The 22,367-nt window shown below is 39.8% G+C and overlaps 2 protein-coding genes across 2 annotated transcripts in view; both read right to left on the bottom strand.

Moving 5' to 3' along the window:
* Window positions 1-5: 5 nt before the first annotated feature.
* On the bottom strand, window positions 6-1,936 carry LOC112150219 (uncharacterized protein C1orf146 homolog). Its single transcript, XM_024278309.2, has 5 exons — window positions 1,731-1,936; window positions 1,541-1,634; window positions 515-686; window positions 348-426; window positions 6-264 (listed from the first exon to the last, which is right to left on the bottom strand). The coding sequence occupies exons 1-5, from the start codon at window positions 1,794-1,796 to the stop codon at window positions 157-159; spliced, it is 519 nt and encodes a 172-aa protein (XP_024134077.1). The 5' UTR covers window positions 1,797-1,936; the 3' UTR covers window positions 6-156.
* Window positions 1,937-3,030: 1,094 nt separating this feature from the next.
* The window catches only part of btbd8 (BTB domain containing 8), a 20,362-nt gene continuing 1,025 nt past the window's right edge, over window positions 3,031-22,367 (bottom strand). The window contains exons 3-19 of the mRNA XM_024278310.2: window positions 21,431-21,610; window positions 19,906-20,009; window positions 19,576-19,693; window positions 18,865-18,954; window positions 18,542-18,622; window positions 18,232-18,328; window positions 17,335-17,423; window positions 16,531-16,633; window positions 16,014-16,196; window positions 15,779-15,937; window positions 12,980-13,109; window positions 12,244-12,305; window positions 11,316-11,835; window positions 10,821-10,908; window positions 7,968-8,077; window positions 6,033-7,880; window positions 3,031-3,862 (exon numbers count right to left, since the gene is read on the bottom strand). Of these exons, the coding sequence (XP_024134078.1) occupies window positions 3,363-3,862; window positions 6,033-7,880; window positions 7,968-8,077; window positions 10,821-10,908; window positions 11,316-11,835; window positions 12,244-12,305; window positions 12,980-13,109; window positions 15,779-15,937; window positions 16,014-16,196; window positions 16,531-16,633; window positions 17,335-17,423; window positions 18,232-18,328; window positions 18,542-18,622; window positions 18,865-18,954; window positions 19,576-19,693; window positions 19,906-20,009; window positions 21,431-21,610 (4,462 nt within the window). The 3' untranslated portion in view covers window positions 3,031-3,362. The remainder of the gene's footprint in view (window positions 3,863-6,032; window positions 7,881-7,967; window positions 8,078-10,820; window positions 10,909-11,315; window positions 11,836-12,243; window positions 12,306-12,979; window positions 13,110-15,778; window positions 15,938-16,013; window positions 16,197-16,530; window positions 16,634-17,334; window positions 17,424-18,231; window positions 18,329-18,541; window positions 18,623-18,864; window positions 18,955-19,575; window positions 19,694-19,905; window positions 20,010-21,430; window positions 21,611-22,367) is intronic.

The raw sequence follows: 22,367 nt of genomic DNA, 5'->3' as shown, positions 1-22,367 counted from the left end.
AAATACTGTTTTTATTTTTGACCAGAGTGACTCAAACGGTGCACATCCAAAAAGCAGACAAAGCAGAAAAATGTGTTTTATCCAAGAATCTGCAAAACTCAAGAGAGATCCTGGTTTGCAGTGTAAACTAAATGATAAAAGGAGCCACATCAGGCTTTATAACATGTCTCTCAGCATCTCCCACACAGGGCTGATCTCAATAATGTGAGCTCTGGCCAGAAGCATCCTGTCCCTGATGCTGTCCATGTGGGGCTTACTGGTGGCCTACAGAATAAAAAATGGTTTTAGTTTAGGAAGAAAAGGCAAAAGACGACATAGAGAAGCTGTTTTCTAAAATGACCAGATACCTTCACAATCATCAGCATTCCTTTCACCATTTCTGCATAGTTTTGAACAGTAAGGATTTTAAGATTACTGCCAAAAAACCTGAAAAAACAAATAAAAGACGTGTTTTTATGATACAATCATCATGGTTTAAGAGGAAACTGAAGATTTGGTAAGAATGTTTTCTCACCTGTTTTGAATCACCTTAAGAGTTTGCAGCTCTTTGGGTCCATTAAAGGGTACGTACAGAAGCAGGAAACAGTTACGATGGATATCCACAAAGTTCTTTATCCGATCCATGAGTTCCAGTTCTTCAGAATTTTCTGGAAGTTCTTGAAGCTCAACAAATAGAAATGCAGTACCTATATATGGCAATATATATGTCCTTTAGGCTATTATTGAATAGGTGTAGCTAAAATATTACAGTTAAACTGGTAAAGACTATCTAAAGAGTGCATGTTTACATGAAGAAATTATTAAAAATAGAAATTTTCAAATTTCAAGTACTTTTTTGATGTTTAACTCCTACAATCAATCACTTTTTTATTGATTTTTTAAAAAAAAAAGTTCAATATTTGTTTTTGCTTCCCGTTTAGCTCATCTCTGCTTTGCATTTTTTTCAAAACCTGTGTGTTTTTTCTCTTTTTGTGTGCTTTCTTGTTAATTTACTCATCAACTTATTCAAGTTTTTATTTTAATAAATGAGTTTTTTTCATCTCCAATCTTCTGCACTTTCTTCAAAAACCTAATTCCTGACAGAATTTGTGTGAGTGATATATTATGGGGGCACATTTATTAGATAATCCCATGTTCTGTGAGGGTTCATTAATTTAAAGGCTCCTTTTAGAGACATCTTGTGGTGAAAAGGAAAACAACAATACAATCATTTCATTATTAGATCATCCCTACCATACTTTGGATAGATAATCTCTGACATCACTTGTTGTTTCCTAAACACTGTTTTGAGACACCTAAATTAGCTCCGCCCACTTCAACAAATGATCCCTGTACAAAGTAAAAGGGCCCGTCCACCTGCCAATCAAACAAAGACACCACTAACAAAATAAAAACTAAAGCTTTTAACTCAAAATTAAGACCATTTATGTAATTATTTAAAAAAAAAAGTTGATCTCATAGTTTTGAATTTTGTTCCTCGTTTTGACCTTTTACCTACATGCTGAATTTCATTGCCGCAAACAGGCTTCCATAGTTTTACCTGACAAAGGGAAAATGAAGGCTCCTGATGTGATACCGTCAGAAAATCTGATTCTGTGCTCCTGAGTACCGAGTATCCTGCAGGATTCATGGTTCTGGAAAAGAGGAACGAACACCTTACAGCTGCCAAGGCGTTAGCCTAGCTTAGGTTTTTGATGGTCACAGCTTCGAAAAGACGTCCCCACTCATACCTGAATTGAGGAACTAATTATGACCGTTGTTTTCCATTGACTTGCAGTTTCTTTGTCTGTCGCCATAGCTGGACATTAAAATATACAAACAGGTTTTATGCTTCAAATTCGACAAAAAGGATGGTTGGTTAAACCTGGAACGTCCTCGCGGCAAAAACTCTAGAGAACCGGGTTGCCAGATCTGACGAAACTTCCAGAAAACAAGTTAGAAAACATTTTTAATCAACCAGAACAGTTCAATTAAAACATTAAAGGGGGTTTAAAGCCCTACAATGCCCCTAATATTATATGATAATAACAGCTCGTCTTTAAAACAGTAATTATGTTTCTTCTCTTTAAGGTCATGTTTTTGTAGTGTCCTTGGGTGCTTGAGAAGACGCTTTGTTTTGAACAGAACTTAAGCTTTAAACTAAACCCGAAACCAGAACATTTTAAAAACAAACTAGCCTAAACTTTCCAGGAAACATTACCAACTAAACCTTTCCAAATATATAAAACTAAAAAGTGTATACATTTCCATAACTCCATTCAAAAAATAAATTTTCATAAAATGAGGGCCCACTGTTTAATAGATTTCACGTATTTTGACCTTGATTAGGGTTCATGCCCGTAGAACCTACAAAAACAGGCTTTCAGAAAATCAGAAAGCTGGAGAAATACCATGTACTTCTCAGATTTTGCAAAAAATATAAAGACAGAAATTAGGATCACATCAAATTAAAATAAAAGTATTTAAAAATATATGATGTCCATCTACATCAATATGGTCATGTTCTACTCTACTGGAAGATGAAATCTGCATGTACATCCAGATCCTCAGCAGAAGGAATCATGATTGTTGCAGTGATTTTGGATTGAAAGAAGCAGTTTACCAACACCAGTGCAGGGCATTGCCCCCCCCAAAATAGTTGTGTGTAGAGATTTCACACTGAACCTCCAGTAGTTGGGGTTCTGTTCATCACCAGTCCTCCCCAAAATCCTTGGACCTTGATTCCCAAATGAAAGTCAACTTTACTTACATCAGAAAACAAGAATACACTTTCCCATGATATTCAACATGTTACAACTTGACATGTACATAGAGCTCAACACCAGTTTTGCATTTCTTACCTCAAATTTTGAGTTTATATTTGCACTTAAAGTTGTAAAATGTTCCTGCTGGTAGAATGTGATGTAAATAGCTACTATAAATTATCTGTATTTAAGATCAAAAGGTAAAAGTCATAGGTGAGAGTTCAACCATCACCCTAAAAGAATGCAGAGCACATTGGACCAAATCAAACTATTCCACAAAATGATGTATTTTTCATAAACACAGCTTTTATTTTACACTTACAATAATGCAAGTCAGTGGACCAATAAAGTTTTTTTTAATGATTCAGAAAACCCTTTTATAGACCTCTAAGAAAAAGAAAAAGTTGTAAAAAATATCAGCATGCACAACAGCCCACTTGTATCAAGAACAAGTCCACTAAGGGCATGATGGGAACTGCTGCTGCAAAGTCCAAAGCTCTGTTCAGTCCAGGATAAACGTCAAAAAGATCGAGACAGAACAGGATTATAAATTACAAATAAATTAAGACAGTCAGCAGAAACATAATCCAGATTTTTAGCTGAAGGCTCTCTGTGTCGTCAGTGATGTGTTTCCAGTTCCACAATGGTCCACTCCCCTTGTGGGGAGGCGGCATCTTCTGGGGAGAAGCTAGTAACGGTGATGCTGGTGGAGGAGTCCTCCATAGGTGAGATGAGCTCTGCCCAGCGTTTGAAGGACTCTTTCTCAGGGGACAGGATGGACTGTGAGTCCAGGCAGTCGCGGGACAAAGACAGCGTCTGCTTGATTAGGTACTGAGCCAAGTTTAGCTCCTCAGGCACAGGATTGATGACGCCCAGACTGGACTCATGGTCTGAGAGAAGCTGCCTCAGCAGGCTCCAGTCCTGCTCTGCAAACTCGCTGCTTTTGTCGCCATCTTCTCTTTGTTTGTCTTCTTCCACCTGTCGTTCCCCATCTCTGCCCTTATCCGAGCAGTGCTCAAAGGCCTCCCCCATGTCCATCTCGTAAATGGGTGACAGGATTTTGGATGGCCGGCGGTCATGTTTGCAGCTTTGATCCATTCTGTCACAACCATTGTCCCCTAAAAACAATTGACAACACTGCAAAATGACAAACTGATTCTTCCATTTGTTGTCCTTTTTTTCCATTTCTCATCTTTTAAATCAAACAAAAAGACAAAAAACTGCAGGTTTACCTTTAATGCAACTGTGCCTTTTTAGTATTATGATAATCAACCGGTTCAAGTATCAAAACAACAGTTGCTTTAAAGGTAATATACAGAAACAGGGTTTCTTTGAAATGCATCTTTGTATCCACTAGTTCAAGCAAAATATGTCATGCATCAAGAAACAGACATAAGATTGCATGTAGGTCTCTGAACAGACAGTAAACTCTTTCTACAAAAACAAAGTAAATGCAATTATGCGTTGATTGGTAGCATAAATGAGGAATTGCTAGCATATTTTGTGGACATGCCGTCCTTTTTTAACAATAAAAAAGTATAATTATTTGATGCAAAACAAATACTCCTCCTTTGCATTGATGCAGCAGCAATAAACAGAAACATGGCAGAACAATGACAGCTATTCTGGACATAAGATAACACAAATCCTACTGAACAAAAAAATGCACACAAATACACACATGACTAACGAGGATGACGGGGGTGAAAAAATTTAATAAAAAAAAAATACATACAAAGACAGGGGCGAATGACAAACTAAGAGCAGCATGCATTTGTGCAAAATGATACAACCCCCACCAACAGGTAGGTTTAAATCCAAACAGAAAGGAGATGCAAAGGACAAACACGTCCCAGAACAACAAATTTCTGGGAACCAGTGGCAGCTATATCAACAGTGTACAAACATTCTACAGATTTGGACTAAAGGGCCCGATAACCATCCAAATTCAAGTGCAAACCAAGACTTGCCTGCATGTTCGCTGATCACAGTTTGAGTGCCGAGCGTAGCTTTTAAACTTAAACAAGACATTTCTAAATGTAAAAACGAGTGCAGTAAAGGTAACTGTAAACATAACCCATCAAAAAAGGGTCAATCAGGAAAAAATTGGCTGGTTTACAGACAAAAAAACACTACCAGGAACCAGAAATAAATTATTCTTTCCCAATATTGAGGCTGTTCATGGTGAAATTGTCTTTGACATGCCATTGTAATTGATGATGATATTGATTTCCTTCAAGTTTCTGGCCAAGCTCAACAACACAGCAATAAAGAAACGAGTTGTATCCAACATTAATGCACGGACTTTTTTTTTTTTTTTTTTACTTTTACCTACCTTCTACTTAAGAAGTTTTCAATTAAACTCACAAGAAACATCTAACTGATGAAGGTTGATGGAACTAAAGATCACATAAAATTAATAGTTTTTTTTAAAATTAAGTGTTTTTGTCAAAAAGCCTGGCTGGGTAAAGCTGTACTTGAAAACTGTTCATAAAACATTCATGAAGATGCTAGCATCAACTCACAATATACTTAGTGTGGACACTCTTTATTTTTTAAATCCAAATTTAGAAAGAAGCCAGTCATAGATCTGCTATGAACCCTTTTATAAGTATAGATAACTGCAGTTTATAAAAAAGCTACTAAAATATTCATACCGCTACAAGTCAGATATGTTTTCCACTAAAATAAGATCAACAGAAAGCTACATTTAGCAGTAGCAGACAGAATCAAAACCGAGGCGCCAACAATGCAATGAACCCCACCAAGGAGTTCATCTGTAATCTATGTATTGATGTTAAAATGCAGCACAGAGCACCTCAAACTGTGATCATTTATCTATGAAGTAAAAATGTCACATTCTTTCACCACATTACATGAACAAAAATAATGATAAAAATAAATAAAATATTATTTTTAAACACACAAAGTGCAATTGAAGTGTCATGAGGCCTGTGACAGAGTTAATGTAGTCTATGTAGCCGTCGCCTGTTTAGTCAAATGAGTTATCGGGACCTGAATGTCCACATAAGTGTGGAAAACTCCCATTTTAAATCTTTGCTACAATTCACTAGGATGATCTACACTTGTGCTGCAACTAGTTACTAAACTAGTTTCCAGAATATCATTTTCTGATGGTGGGAAAAGGTCAGTATACAAAATAAGGTCTAGGTACCAGAACAAAGGTGAATCTTGCAGGGATCAACCAGACCTTTATTTTGAAATTTCTGTAAAGATAGGATGGGTTTGGACGTGGGGTCTAGGAAGAGGCCATAGATCATACGTTACCTGCTGGAGACTGTGCAGCATGAACAGGAGAGCTGCCTGTCAGCTGAGGGTCTTTTAAGTCTAGATGTAAATCAGCCTTGTTGCTCTCTGACTGTTGGGGAGGATTTTTGCTTTTCCCTCCATTGTACTGTTCTGCTGGCCGCAGGTCCAGGTGGCTTGGGCGTTCTTGGGGCGTGTCTCTGGAGTCGGAGTCCAGGGAGGGGTTGATGGCTTTTGTTTCATTCAGTGGGAGGTGATTGGTCTCCCCCTGCACGGGCTCGAGGATCTCCGTAAGGAATATGGATCTTTCTTCACAATTCTCCTCCTTGTGCTTCAAAAGGTTTTCTTCAGGATGTTTTAGGGGGTGACTCTCTGGGTCGGTGGCATAACCAAACTGAGGAGTGGTTGAATCAGACTCGAAAACATCACAGGAAGTCAAACCTTCATCTGGATGCTGAGGTGGAGTTTGGGCTCCGCCTTCCTCTGAGCCCAACTCCTCGCATTCCTCAACAGACAGCAAAACTGAGCGGCGGAAGTTTGCGGTGGATTGGTAGCCAGCCTGATCTGTATCTTGGTCCACGGTGTCATCGTCAAACGCAAGGTTGACAATTCCCTGAAAATGTGGCGAGGGTTCTGTTGGTGACATTTGAGTCTGACCTGGAATAACTTCAACTTCTGACCTCTCGTCTTCTGTTTCGTCATCTTCCTCATCGTCGTCGTCGTCCTCAAAGGAGAGAGGTTGATGGTTGGGGCCACTTGCTGCCTCAACATCTGAGGGCTTCTTTTCCATGGAAACCTCATCTCTTTGCAACCAGGAGCAAGGTCGCTGTCTCACTGCCTCCTCCTCGCTGGTGGTCTCTGCTTCTCTGCCACGTAAGCGCACCTCAACTCTCAACCCTGACCCGGTTTCATACATCTTCAGCTCCTCTGGGGTGCTGGTGTCACTGCTACTGCGCCCCAGAAAGTCCGGACAGCGCATGGTGCCACATTTGGACACACCCCTGTCGTTGGAGAAGTCGTCATCCTGGGAGCCTCCTGCGTCATAGTCTTCTGAACGAGGTTTGATGTCGTCCGAGGAAGTGGTGCGAGTGCTGCCGGTCTCAGATTCGGGGGTGAACTGATGGTTTATTCCACTCCAGGAGTCATCCTGGGGACTTCCTGTATTACAGGGAACATCGCTCGAGCGTTCGACGCCTCCCCGGGAATTTGGCGCGTTGACCCCAGGAGCTTGTCCGCTGATTTTAGCAAAGCCTACGCTCTTTTGAGGCTGTGCTGCTTTGTTCTCCACCGTCTCTTTGCAAGACTGTGGTTCAGCAAATTTGACATGAAGCACGTTAGCAGTTGGCTTAACGCTCTTCTCGTTTCCTGCACTGTTGTCCAACTGGACGTTGGTGTTTGGGAACAGTGAGTCAGCGCCACTTGGATTGGACTGTGTGGACTTTGCTGCGTGTTTCTCAGAGGACTCCGTGGTGTCTTTTTCCACCACAGTATCAGTCCCAGTGTTTGCTGGTTCCAACTTGGGTTTAGTGCCTTTCCCATTCGCCGGTACCTTTTCTTTACTGTCAAGTTTTTTGGATGTAGCCGAGGTTTGGGACGTTTTTGGTGCAGATTTTTCAGTGGATATCTCAGGTCCACTTTTGGTTTTTGGCACAGACTTGGCAGTCGCTGCTGGTTGCTTGTTTGAGGCGCCGGAGAGTTTTGCTGTTTTAACATTAGATTTAGGCAGAACTCCGTTTGACGAGTTTGGTTTTGTGATCTTTTTAGAAACGCTGCTGACGGCTCTGTCCGCTGCAGAGGATTTCACCACATCTTTGACGTCTTCTGTCCTTGGAGAAGCAGTCTTCTTTAAGGAAATTCCATGTTTGGACACTGAAAACCAAAATAAAAGCATGATAAACATGTATAATTATCTTTACTTAAACAACGCTTGAACAAAAATGTCTTTGGAAATCTCACCGGCCGGGTTGGAAGTGCTTCTTCCTTTGCTATCTGCTTTTGCTGCAGGTTTCTCTGCTGCAGCAGTCTTAGCTTTAGCAGCATCTCTCACGCTTGACTTACTGGAGGCACTAAGGAGAAAAGAAAAATTAAAAGCACTTTGACAATAAATCATTTTATCCCATTGTGCACTTAAATCTGAGCCATTTATCAGATATTTGAAGAAAAAAAATACATTTTTAGCACCAGTGGAAGGTAAGAATTTTTATACTCCTAAATTGAAGGTAATTTTCTTAGAACTTAAGCCTTTTCAAAGGGAACACAGCTATTTTGTGACAATACGATGGATATTTTAAACATTTTTGACATAAAGAGGTTTGTGGAAACACTCGTCATACATGCTGTTGTTGTGCTTCAGTATGCAGACTCTTTAGTATTTCAGTACACTAAAATAACTTTACAACACTAAAAAAATCAATACTAATTTTCAGTATGACTAAAAATACTTAATTACTTTGACTTTGATCTTAACCCCCCAAAACTCGCATACAGTAAAATTAGTATTTATCTCTATCTGACCTGGCAGGTGAGAAATGGGAAACATTTTAAATAAGTCAAATTTTTAATGCTTCAGAAATTCACCTCTGAGTTTTGGGCAGTACATTAGAATGGAGCAAGCCCCTTCCTGTCACCCATCTGTTTACGTGCTTTCCTGCTAGCTTACGGCTCCTCACAACTAACATTACCAGTGCAACAAAAATGTCGAAGAATATCATAGCTATCCAGCCGTACAGTATATAGAGCCAGAAGCCAGGTCAGATGAAGAATACAAAGACATACGTGGATCTAGTTGTCTGCAAGTGGCTGCATCAGAATGGAGTGGAGCAGAGAGCTAGTGCCTTCTACGTCTCTGCAAAAGGCATTTTTTGTCTGCTTCTGATTCATAATTTGAATAAAGAAATACTCAGAAGTGCAGTTTCAAACTCAGTTTTCTTTTCATGACCTCTATCATAAGAAAATTCTAAAAGAACATGTCAAAACCATGATTTAACTGGAGTTGGTCTTAAGTATTAAATTAAGATTGCTCCATTTCTGTTGATTAAAAAAGAACAGACAAATATCCTCAAGGAGTCAGTATTTCACACAGAGATACTTTGAGGCAATCTGAGCAGAAACAACAGTGTTTCAGCGGTAGCTCTTCCTCTGTGGAACAGTCTGCTTGATCTATGAAGCAGCAGCAGCTTCTCCACGTTTCAGCTCTCAGCTGCACTGTTGTTTTCTGGAGTAGCAGTAGGGTGATAGGCTTTCATCAATCTAAGAGGAAGCTGGGAGAACGGTGGCTCCCCTGGTTAACAGCTCTTTGTTTTCCTTCTGTGAGGGGAACTAACACATCATTGAATGGAATGACAGTTGTGATGTCAGTGACAGGGGGAGCTGCAACTCTCAGGAAAGCTGGCTCTTTGCTGCCTTCACTGCACAGGGGACATTTCAAAGAAACGCAGATGTTGCTATCAGTGGCGCGTTTAATGCCAAAAACTAGTGTGAAATCTAATTGTACCAAACACTGGGAAGGAAGAATTGACACGAAGTCTCACAAGTTTGGTTAAAATATATATTTAAGGATATTTTAAACAGTGCTTTATAAATAAGGTAACCTGAAATCACTCCTGTAGTGAATTTGTACGGAACCAAAAAAGAAAGATCTTACCCTTTCCTATATTTACCATATGAAATTAGATGTTAATACTTTTTATTTTAGTATTAAAGGTAAATAGTGAAAACAAAAAAAGATTTTGATGTGATACTACACTCAGGTTAAATTTTTAAATCTTAAAATGTACATAAATTATCCCCCCAAAAAAATCATAATTTCCAGACACTGATTTAAAGCTCTGATCTAATTTGCTAAAAAAAATGAAACATATGTCCGTTTGCTAATATTCCAATAAATCTTGAGGTGTCCGATAAGCTGATAAAACATCTCTTTGTACTTACTGGTAGTTTGTGTCTTCCACTAAAGAAACATTGACTACTTTGTCCCTGCTGTCTTAAATGGGGGATAACACTTTTTTAAATCTATCAATATTGATAATACTGGGTGGAACCAAAAAAAGGCCCAAAGCACCAAATGAAAATTTGATTTATACCAAGAATAAAACATTTTGTTGGTACTTTTGTCCCCACTACAAACTGCAGAAATCAAGAAAACAATGTTAGGAAGGATTTTAATCTCCTCCGTGAAGCCGTTTGACTAACGGCACTTTAAGCTGCTAATTTTTAGTCTTTTAGTCCACAAAAAGAAGAGAGGCATTTTTAAGGTTTCCAGGTTTCTCCTCCGGACTCTTCAATTGAAGTTTTCTAAGACAAGCATACGTTATCTGGATCCACAGCTTCACTGACAGCAGCTAAAGTAGTTGCTGCAGCAGCAGCTTTCAATTATTACAGATTCCACTCTGTTAAAGATTCATCTTAGATCTGGAAAAGTAACTTCAAATGGTGCTGGCTTTCCGACTAGGAAAGACTTGGTCATAATTCTGTCCAGGCAAAAACTGCAATACTAACCTCTCCTCCGTGATCTATCTTCAAATTTCTGTGAGTTAAAAGGGATGCCATTCATACATCATTATCAAATACGAGTCCCTGATTGGTCAAAGTTCAACTAGGTTTAACTTTCAACATGCGTTCAATGGTTGTGTGTTTTGTACATAGAGCTGGAAAATGATCACAAAAACCTGCATAGCTACGGGTGAAAGTAGAAGCCCAAAATGCTCATTAATATGCGTTTGCATAGACTTTTCATTGAAAGCGGTCACTTGAATGCAGGTTGCTGAGGCCAGTGTGTTTGGGGGAAACTTGAACAGAAGCATGTCTCACCTGCTGCTCTTTGTTGGCTCCGGTTTCTGAGGAGGCCTCGTCAGAGGGGGTTTGTTAACTGGTTTGGTTTGCTGTTTGGGCTTTGCACCTAAAGAGAAAGTAACAAGGAGGGGTTAGAATCTTCTGAAACAATCCATATCTGAGTCCTCATTTATATTAAAAAACTAGAGAAAAACAATGGTGTTTATCAGGTCTACAACAAGATAATGTGACTTTAGTTTGAGGAGGTCAGACAGCTTTTTCTCTCACTAAAGAAGCTCAGAGATCAGAGGAAAGGTGAGCACATCTCTGAAGCGAGCAGGCAGGACAGACGGCTGCAGCACTCTTCATCGCAGCGCAGCATCGATCGCACTAATTAGATTGCAGGTCCTTTCAGATAGTTTTAACCCCGCAGCTGATTTGTTGACACTGTAGCTTGGCTGCGGCGATGCTCTACATTGTAATTGGTGTCAGTCGCAGTGATTCATGCAAGGAAGTCAATAAAAGAGCGTAAACCTGGAACTGTGTGGGCGTCGATGTGTGGGCTGCTGGCCCCGTTCTCAGGCGAGGTACTGCCCGACACAGACAAAGGTCTGGGCTGAGTTCGAGTGCTGCCGGCAGTGGCGGGAGCCTTTCCTGAAGAGTTCCTCTGAGTGTTTGTTGCTGCCTGACTTGGAGGCGTGTGGTTCTGAGGAGACGTTTTGGGCCTCGCTCCTGGGTTTGGCTTCTTGTCGTGCTCTTTGGAACCGCAGGAACTCCTGAGCGCTTCCCGTTTGGCCCGTGCAGCTTCCGTTCCATTGACAAAAGGGGTAGCAGCCGATGCGGTTTTTGCCGCTCCGATCCTATCTCCCGCTTTCTGCACAGTCTTCCCTTTGGATGTCTGACCGCTTCCCGGCCTGTTTGCTGTGCCCAGCCCATCCGATTTCATGGCTGACGGAGCGCTGTGAGGGGAGGGATTTCTTTTTTGTGAAACCCGCTGGGTCCGGAGCACCGGAGGACTCTCAGGCAGAGATGTAGGGCATTTTACAGCCTTCGACTGCAGCACAGACACAGCACAGAAGTCAATAACACTATTTTAGGACAATCCAGAGCAAAAACTAATAAAAACAGAACACAGCAAGGAGAAATTGGATAATTATACAGTATTTTCTTTAAAAGCCACAGGAGTAATTACTGGGGTTTAGATGTAGAACACTCCACTAAACCAACATCTGACCCAATGAATTACATCGTAGCCTCACTTCTCAGAGATTCATTGCTTCCTTTTTACATTCTGCTTAAAGAGTGAAACATTTAAGAGATCAGGAATCCCATAACAATTCTCTTTTACATCTTTAAAGGTAAACAAGTCACTCAAACTGTGATTTGGTCGTGATTCAGAGGCATTCTCTGAACCTTAAACCGTTTTTATCCAAATATATTAAAAAGAAGGAACAATAACTACCTGTGAGCTAGTGAACACAGGCTTTTTGCCAAGTCGTCGGTTATCTCCTTTATCAATAGCATCTGTCAAAAAAAGATCAAAGCAAGATCAATTCACTCATTAAACCAGTCGGAGTCTCTGCCTTAAAAAAGCATCAGTGAGCATGACACAGATTCTTGAAAAGACCTGCCGGCTGAGGGGAGCCGCTCTCTTCATTCACAGATTTCAGAACATTTCAGTTCATCCCCAAACCACAATGGATCAAACGTTGAAGGTAACATTGCTCATGTAAGCTGACTTTTCCCCCCCTTTTTTTTCCAGAGTCCAGGTGTGGGAAAATGAAGCTGGCCTATTACAGAAACATGCACACAAGCATCCGCCGGATCAATTATTCATGCATGTTTTCTGGATCATTACAAATCAGCAGTAAGGAAACAGGCGGGAGTCGGTGTGTGAGGAGCTTTAAAGCGTTTACACAACCACAACAGCCTCTGTCTGAGCTTCAGCTCCTTAAAAAACAAGCATGGCGCATCTGCTACGTTGGTGTGCACTCAACAGACGAAGGGCTTAAAGGTGGGATGTGGAATAAAAGCCCCGGATTGACAGAACTGATCAGACTGCTGATGGGAATCCAGAGCAAGGCAAATAAATTAGAATGACAAAAGCTGCATAAATGCAGAGGCGGCAATTTTACAACACAATAGCTGCCTGAGGAAAGCAAAAAAAAAAAAATCCAGAGCAGAACATCTGTGGTTACCTGCTAGGATCCTCTCTCTGTGTTTGGAGGGCAGAGCGTCCCATCCCGGTGTGTGGCGAACAGCATAAAAGCTCTGAAGGAGGAAGGTCCAGAGACGCCCGCGCAGCACGCAAATCTCTCGCCTGAACGGCTGGCGGTAACACAGAGAGAGGGAGGAGAAGAATGGACAGGGTGCGCAACAGCATGGGCGAATCAGCAGCTGCTTCAAGAACCGCTCGCCATGGCAACAAATACCCTCCCTCCCCAGATCTCCCTCCCTCCCTCCCCCTCTGCCTGGGTTACAGAGCTCAATCCAGCTGCTGTGAATAAAACGGCGTCCCTTCCTGATGTCTGCACTCCCGTCTCCACGGCAAAAACCCAAAAACTCTGAGGGAAGGAAAGCTCCGAGCCCCTCAGCCCTTTCTGAATATAAACATACATTTCTGCAGCAGATGCTCAAGCAGATTAGGAAAAGCTCTGACACGCGTCACACTCTCCCTCTGCCCTAATCCATCCTGCCGTGAAGCTCCCTGCTTAAAGAGGTTACATGCTTTAACGGTTTAAGCCGGGTCATCTCAACTTTCCTGCTAACCACCATTTAGCCTGTAAAGGGTTGACTCTTTTCTTAGGAGGAAGTTTGCTCTCAGAACTTCCAAGTTCATTGTTTTATTGTTTTCAACTGGGAGAGTTTGGTTGCTCTGTTCTCTGAGGGATTTTATTGAAGACAAACAGCACTGCAGCTTTATTTAAACTTTCAAGCTAAATTAATTGCTGACAGAAAATTCAAGATGAAGTCTTTTCAGAAAACAAAACCTGGGGCTATGTCTGAATTCTCTCCTTACTCATCAACTACTAGAAAAAAAACTATCTGGCATATACTATAAAGGACTTTTCATTGGATTTTAAAATAATTTCACTACTTTTGTTTTTCTTTAGACAAGTATGACGTCATTGATTCAAGTAAAAACCCAATAAATATGAACATTTTACAAAGGCTATTGATGAGTCCACTGTGTTATGATAATGTAAACTTAAATGTCTTATAAAATGCATTGTGGTCTATAGTCGTCAATCTAGTGGGTGCTGGTGGACACTGGTTTTAAGCAGAGTTTTATTGTGTGCTTTTTTTCTTTTAAACTGCCTTGTTCCTTTTTAAATAAATAAATAAAGCAGAGACTTCTGGGAATTTTCTAGGATTTTGGATTTGTATATTCGGACACCTCCACAGATAGTATATGTACCACGTAGAGGACTAATTAGTGAGTAGTGAAGGAATTCAGACATAACCTATGGGTCATCATTCTTGCAAGTGATATTTAACACAAAAGTGTGTAAACCTGGTTACAGATCATGCACACAGGGCTGGAGTTTAAGGTAAAAAAAAGAGTCATACATTTTTTTTAAAGGTGCTAAAATTGGAGTTTTTTCAGAGTTAAATGCCTTTGGTGAAAAAAAGCAAACCATTAAAAGAAAAGAAGTGCTGCACATGAGGGACCATCTCATATTAGTCTGGGTGAAAAAAATCAATTGGACTACCCATGATTAAAAAATAAACTCTTTACTAGAATCTATTAGTGATGGGAGAATTCCCCCTGTGTGTTTGAGTACAAAAGCATTACAGTTGTCTAACACCTGGAACCATTACTGGAGATGGTTGGCTAACACCTGCAGAAAGAAGGAGACACACATTGTTCAGCTGTTCACATTTACGCCACACAAACTTGGCATTTTTCAGTGCAGCTTAACATGATTTTTTTCCCTGCGTGTTCTGCATTGTGATTGGCTGTTGACCTTTTCAAACAGTCTCTTTTGTGAATGCATGCAGCTCGCCAAGTTTACATGAATCTTCAATCCAAAGGAGATCTTTGATCTTATTCTACAATACTGAACTTCTTTTTTAAGTTTTGAACTTTGAGAGTTTAAACAAGAGAGAAAAGTGTGAAAATGTTTCTGTCTTTATGAGAAAAGTGTATAAGTGTGTAGTGAGGGCTTTTACAGCCTTATATCTATAATCCTACTTCACAGATTTCATCATCGTGGGTTATTTTTGGAATTTAACCAGGTGAGAAATGAGTACATTCTATAAACATTGCATTTTTTAAAATAAATAAAAATTGCATTATTAATGCTTGGTGATCACATCCTGACTTCTGAGCAGGATCACACCATGATAAACTTAATGGAGGTTCATCCATCTATGAATTTAGGATCTCAGTTAAGAGATGAAGTGTTAGAACACTTTTAAAAAACAGGTTTACTAGTATAATCTAGTTTTTTTCAAATTCTGTAGAAAACATAAGCACATTAGGAAGTATTTTAGTTTACTTACATTGTTCAAACTTTTATAGAGAATAGTCTGTCTCAGAGCTTTACTGGGCTCTACTCTGGCTTCAGTGTGTGGTCGATCCAAATGATTATAAATAAAAGTTTGATGGACCCTAAACATCTACTAATAATAATGTAAGCAGTGTTTTATTTTAAATATATCCACTGCAGCATGTATGTGAGTGTGTGTGGTGATGGGTCCAATTTTAGACCGTTTATGGGTCATGAAGGGAAAGTGGGTGCAACTTTTCTCTGAGGGGTCTATTTACTTTTGTTGGCGTCAGGAATTAGTTCTGGCGATATGCACTTATTTTGAAGGGGTGTAATGGCATTACTGCAGGACTGTCACTGTTGAAGTTAAAAAACAAGCTGAGTAATCAGAGAAAACTGATAACTACAACTTTATTCAGTTCACAATGTAAGAAAACATTATCTGCACCATGAAAAAGAGGTGAGAACTGAACTATGAAGAGATAAGAATGTGATTCAGGTCACCTCCTGCTGCTGCTCCAAAAGAAAGTCCTCCTCCAGAGCATCTCCACACAGATGATGGACTGCCGTGAAAAGGTCACAGCAGTTGTCTACAGTCACACCCTCTCTGATGGCGGAACACAGCTTCTTCAGCAAAGTTGGTTCTCTTGTAAACTCTTCTCTCTGTAAGCCAATAAAACAAAAACCCACTCAGTTGAAGATTTGCTGGGCTCTTCAGGGTCACCATAAGACTCTTTACCCTGAGGAGGTCCTGGAAAGCCTGAGTGTGGACGACCCGGGGGAGGTGCTGGACAATGACCTGCAAGCTCTGGTCCTGGAGCTGAGTGGCCAGGCACCTCACCTGCTGGGCCCACTTCACCTCAGGGAGACTGCCCATGAGCTGCTCTGTGCCACACAGCACCGTCACCACGTTCTGCACCGTCTACAAGAGAACCCAACACCCCAAACAGAAGGAGGTCAAAGGAGCAGCAGTCTTCGGAGACGTCCCCTAAAAACATCCTGTTCACGGCTCAGTGGAGGAAGGGTGGGATGACAGCGCTGGACACAAAGCTACTATTCTATGGATAAAAGACTCAGTTACCATTTCCAGGCCTGGAGCTCCTCATCTGTCTGCATTAACATCTTCTCCCAGACTTAATTACTGAGAATTTAATAAAAGTCATCATTGATTCCATCCGGGTCATTTGTGCTTCCTGTGGAAACCCAGCTGCTCCGCCGTTCGCTCTCATTAGCGCAAAGTGAGGATTGGAACTCACCATTGTTTCAGTGACAGCAGTTAAACAGGCTTTCTGCAGCTCCACAGACAAGAGGGAGAAGTTCCTCTCACACCAGGCTTTCACGTAATGCTCAGCCACCCATCTGCAATCACAAAGCTCGGATCATTTATTTCACATTAACACGGTCGGATCTGTGGCCTGATCTTCCAGAGCTCATGGAAGTCCAGGCCAGCGGACACTTGCATGCAGCGAGAACAACCATGAGAATCTCATTAATGCTCTGCTGCACACACCACGTGAGGCTCATCAGAGCGCGCTCCTGCACTCGCCCAACACTTCACTGCCTTGACCTACATTCTGCAGTCAGCAGCATCCTCAGTTTCCCCCGGCATCAAATGCTGCAGACTGGGAGCCAACAACACAACTAATCCCTCCCCTACGATTTACAGAGCAAAAATAACTACTTTAAAGTTAAAGAAATTAATTATCAGAGGCAAATATGATTAAGTATGTTTTCTTTAGGTTGAATTGGAGCAACATAATCCTGAACACCTGTGCAGGAGTTTTCAAAATTATCATAATTAGAAAAAACTAAGTGCATGACATGATTAAAACAGAGGAGCTTTATTTTGATAAAAAAAAAGCTTCACTTAAAAAAAAAAAAAGTTGCCTAGCAACCAGACAGTTACTTCAAATGCACAAAAACATTTTTTTTCTCCCTAAGCATCCGAGAATGCTGGTGCTTAGAAAAGGTTCAGGTTTGCTCCGGGAAAAACTATTATCCAACTCCGAATGGACGGCCTTGAAGAAAAGTGACTGTTGGAGCTGCATGCAGACACTTACCTCTTACATTGCATATGGAGGTTTTGAAGGCCTAAGACGTGTGTGAGCGAGAGGCACTCAAGGATTGTTCTCTGAACGCCATCGACTGGCTGAAAGCACAAAAGATGAATACAATTACTGCTCTTTGAACTAACCTGATGGTTCTTTGATGGAGCAAAAGCACAAGCTAACGGGAGCAAAAGAAAAGTTTAGATTTAAGATGATTAGAATATTGATCATATTAGTGGATATATTTTTGCTGTACTCTTTTAGGGTAAACAAAAAAGTTCCCCCTGAAGCAAATTTTGAGATTGTTAATCAGCAACTCCATCAAAATCAATCACCATTTTTCCCTTTCAAGATGAAACGTTCGTTCTTGTATTTCGTTTAGCAAATTTCTCCCAACAGTTACGACATCAACAATATTTCTCTTCTTTATTATGCATATTTTGACATCTGCGACCGTATAATCCGGAGCGACTTACAGTCAGAAAAATACAGAGGTTGATATCCAAATCGATAAAATTATATGGACTCATCCAACTGATTAATTTATTTATCTTTAAAGTAATTATTTGAATTTTTTTCGTTTGAAAATTTTTTGGAAATTAGGATTTTATTAGTTCAAAATTCCATTTTTCAGTTAATATTACTACTTATGTGAACTTTTTATTTAATTCCAAAAATAAATCAATTGAAAATGAAAATGTAAATGTAAAAAGTTCCTTTATCAATATTTTCACACTGGTCTCAGGAATTTGCTGTATAAACATAATATAAATATGAATTCCCTGAAATTAATGTTTTTTTTCTTTTTTTTTATTAAATGGTTTCTAAATAAATCCTTCTGAGGGGAAAAAGCAGCGTAAAACATTAAAATGGTTGTCAGTAATTTACTAAATTCACTAAGTAACCAACCTTGGGGAAGAAGCGGCAGTATTCTCTTATAAAAACCATCTCCACAACGTCTTTCAGTCCCTCTAGACCCAACATGTCTGCAGCTAGGATCACCTGACTGATGGACAGAGGAAATCATGTCAAGAACAGTTTTATGTAGAAAATAAATCAGCAAATACAAGGAGTGAACATTTTATTTTATTTAAGATGTATATTTTTGTCCATCGATCTCAGTAAAATGTTTCCTGGGAAATAATTTAGCCTATTATCGATCTTAATGGATTCATTTAAACAGGTAATAGACATGAACTCTCGCTGAGATTTGAATTACCTGGCATTTGCTCCACTGGGCAAATCTACAATGGCTCCATACATGAACTGGAGCAAGATTTCCATCTCATCTGGCCCCAAACTAGAAAAAAAAATTAAGCACTAAAGTAGACGAAACAGTTAGCTGTAAACCAGCAAAAAATATCAACAAATGACAACTTGGAGCATGATACAGGCAGAAAAAGGGGTGACATGCTGTAAATGTGCAGAAAAAGGGATGACATAATGTAAATGTAAACAACAACAAGGCAAGGCATGAACCTCTGCTGCAAATTCAGACCTGTGAGGGCCAGGTTCTGATCTGTGCTGCTGTTTCACACTCACCCTTGCAGAGTGATGCACTGTCTGGAGCTTTCCATCCAACTTCCAGTCAGCATGGCTCTGAAGTACTGGGAGCGTGCACACAGAATCGCCCTGGAAACCCAGCAAAAAAACAAAAAAAGCAGTTTCATGTCAGGTCTTCCTTTATGTCGGTGTTTCACATCATCTGCTGGAGCTGTGTGCTCTCAGGTGGTTTATATATTTTATATCAGCAAGTCATATCAACTCAAACAGCAAAGCACAACATTCTGGAAGTTTTAACTCAGTGGAGACGGCAGAAAAATGTTCCTTTCTCTGAAACTTTCTCAGAAATGCTTCAATCTCTTGGCTTCACATCCATTCAGAACCACTTTTACAAAAATTCACTTGGATTTAGACAGTGTAAATGATCTTAAATCATTTATTGATTTATGTGCATGGAATAAAAGGTGTAATGGTTTACTCTTTCATAACGGTGCAAAATGTTCATATGAGTTTTAACACTGATTCCTCTTTACAAAAATGAAAGACAAGAGATTTAGTGTCCCCTTTAAAATAGAACATTCACATGTTGTTGCGCAATTTTGTCAAAAGGTTAATTTGATTATTACTAGCACATGCATCCTTTAGGAGCATCACTGCTGTCCACATTCACACACATTAAATATGAAGTGTTTTGTGTCTGCTGGCTCTGGTGTGTCAAAAAGTCTTCAATGTGCTGACATTAAGTCCCACCTGTGACAGGAGAAGACCTGCTCTCCTACTTGAATGGTGATGTCACACTGCTCCCCCTTGTGGTACAAATGCAGCAGGTCGGCCCCAAGTCCAGAGGCCGGCTCGAGAACAGCAGCACCTGGAAGAAGGAAGGAAAAAAGTGGATGTTTAACTTTAATCTGTTGGAGTCACATGTAAGATGTTCTGACTAACTGTAGTAGTGCTAAATCATGAACCATCTGAGGGTGAGTTAGCAGCAACAACAACCTAGATCTGAGTGTGAATGAAATTAAATAAATAGATGTAGAAGAGCAGCCGTATGATTACAACAAATGCTACACACATGTTTACCTGAAAGAGGGGGACTGTGAGGGTCTGCTGGCTCTGAATTTAGATCTCCAGAGTCAGAACTTGCTTCATTCGTCTGCATGCTCTGGTCTGCCGTGTACACTTGCCTGCAGGAGTCAAACCAATCAATCAAATTTCACAACATTCGTATAGCTTAATTAAACCCTTAAGTAATTTCAGCAACCCAATCCAACCTAGTGCAGCCTGATCTGTACAGAGAAACCAGACTTGATCGCTCTAATGTATTAATATATGTTGATATTTCTGACATTAAGAGATAAGATGACATGTTACTCCAACTGTATCCCATTTCCTTTAAAACAACAACCATCACAGATCATTACTGTACTATTTACACCCAAAACTGAAGCCTGTCCATCATTTATTTATTCTAAAACTGATGTGGCCCCGTACACAAATACTGAATATTTTCCATTTTACAAGAAAAAATGTAATCCCGTTTTTCAGTCCATCATCAATCCAAGAAACAAAAGAAAAAGCTCAGCACAACCAACTGATAGGAAACTACAGATCAATATGTTTAATCAATAAAAGGTTCAGTCTTTGCAAAAGACAGAAATGGTTGTTTTATTCAACTGAAAGAATGTAAACTAAAAAAGGAAAACTGACTGTAGCGTTCGAATGTTTGAAGAGCAAAAACAACAAGTTTAGCTAAAAACTGAAACTCTACAACCTTAACACAGACTTTTTTAATTACAAGTGAAAGAATGACTCCAAAAACATAAAAATCTGAAGTGGAAATTTCCTATTTGATCATTGAGAGCTGAAGTGAATGGTGTAGCACGCCCCCTGTCAGCCAGACAGGAAAACTGCAGGCAGAGTCAGAAAAAAATATGATTAACTTGTTTTTTAACAAAAAATAAAAAAGATTTAGATTTTCTGTCACTTTGTTAAAATTATAAAAAAAAAACATATGAAGCCCATGTTGACTCTGAAGGGAGTTTAATGATGTTCCGCAAAAGAATGAATCATTTTAGAAAAACATAACACTGATAGCAATAAAACAAAGTCTAGGAGGGCCAAACTGGCCTCCTCCATAACTGCTGATATGCAGTGTGACGCTATCAAATTGGAATTTATTATTTCTGAATACTTTCAGGTAACACACACTTTAATGAAAAACGTTTAGATCTTCAAATATTTATCATTTTTACACCACAATATGATGAATTATAAAATCCTAGTTCAAACAACAATATTAATAGGATCTTTTAGTAGGTACTAGATTATGAGGGAGATCAGCATGGATGCTGTCTCCTGTTACCATGCCAACAAAACAAAATATTAATGAGAAATGTAATATCAAATCTACTGTTTATTATCTTGGTTATAACTTGGATTAAACAGAAAAACTAACAGTTGCATGGGTGTTGTTTCTACAAATAAATGTGTGGGTGTTCTTTTTTTTTTAAAGTTTTTTTTTAGATTAAACATCCTGATTTAATGCATATCCACTTTATCAGGTTACAATAAACGTGTGAAACACTGCAGGTCCTGAAGGGCTCACCAGAGGAAATCTTTGAGGGCAGAAAGCTCATAGTTTGGCAGGTGGATGGTGGTGGGATCTTTGTGCGTCTGTCCCGTCAGAAGATGAGGAGCTCTGGCCAACAACACGGGTCTGTGAGCCCGGACTGAACCAGAAGCGGTGCACAGGCAAATGTCCGTCTCCAGCTCCTCCTGCAGCAGCCTGGTGCAACAATGACATGAAAGCACAACTCGTCTTTTGGTTCAAACTCCATCAAACCTTAAACTGCTGGAGCATTTTATGAGGATTTTAGACAAAAACCTGTGAGTCTCTACTCTCCACTCTTGATCTGAGCAATAAATAAAGTCCTAAATTCCTCAAATTTTGAGAAGTCACTCACACTCAGACATTTTAGGTTTCTAAACTCCCATTTTGATCATTTTTTAAAAATCTTATTGCAAGTGTTCCCAGTGGTCATTTTTTGCCAAAAAAGGGGGAAAAAAACATCATTTTCTAGATCATAATTTCTGCAGAGCAGCTGGAGTTCATAAGAAATTCATTTCTGGGTTGTAGGCGGAAACGTTGGTGCAGAGTAAACCTGCCCATACTTCCCATGATCCCTTTGTTTACACACTCTTCCACTTACTTACAGCCCCTCACAACCCCTAACCTAACAACAAAAATGGGGAGCAATGTTTGAGCCAACAAGACATAGCTTTAAGCTGGATTCCAGCTCAGACGAGAAAAACAAAGACGTGCATGGATCTAGTTGTCTACAAGTGGATATATCAATATGAAGCAGAGCTGGAGTTTGATGACTGCGGAATACAGCTTTTATATCCCAGCTACAAGCTTTCTCCAACTGTCTCTTTTTGTATGCTCCTGATTAACAATGATCTTCATAAAGAAACACAATTTTAATCTTAATTTTCTTTATTTTTGTCCTACATCATGAGAAAAATTCCACGGGAGAGTGTTA

This window comes from Oryzias melastigma, linkage group LG4 (assembly GCF_002922805.2).
Source record: "Oryzias melastigma strain HK-1 linkage group LG4, ASM292280v2, whole genome shotgun sequence".
Taxonomy (NCBI): Eukaryota; Metazoa; Chordata; class Actinopteri; order Beloniformes; family Adrianichthyidae; genus Oryzias; species Oryzias melastigma.
This window is presented reverse-complemented; position numbering and strand designations above follow the sequence as displayed.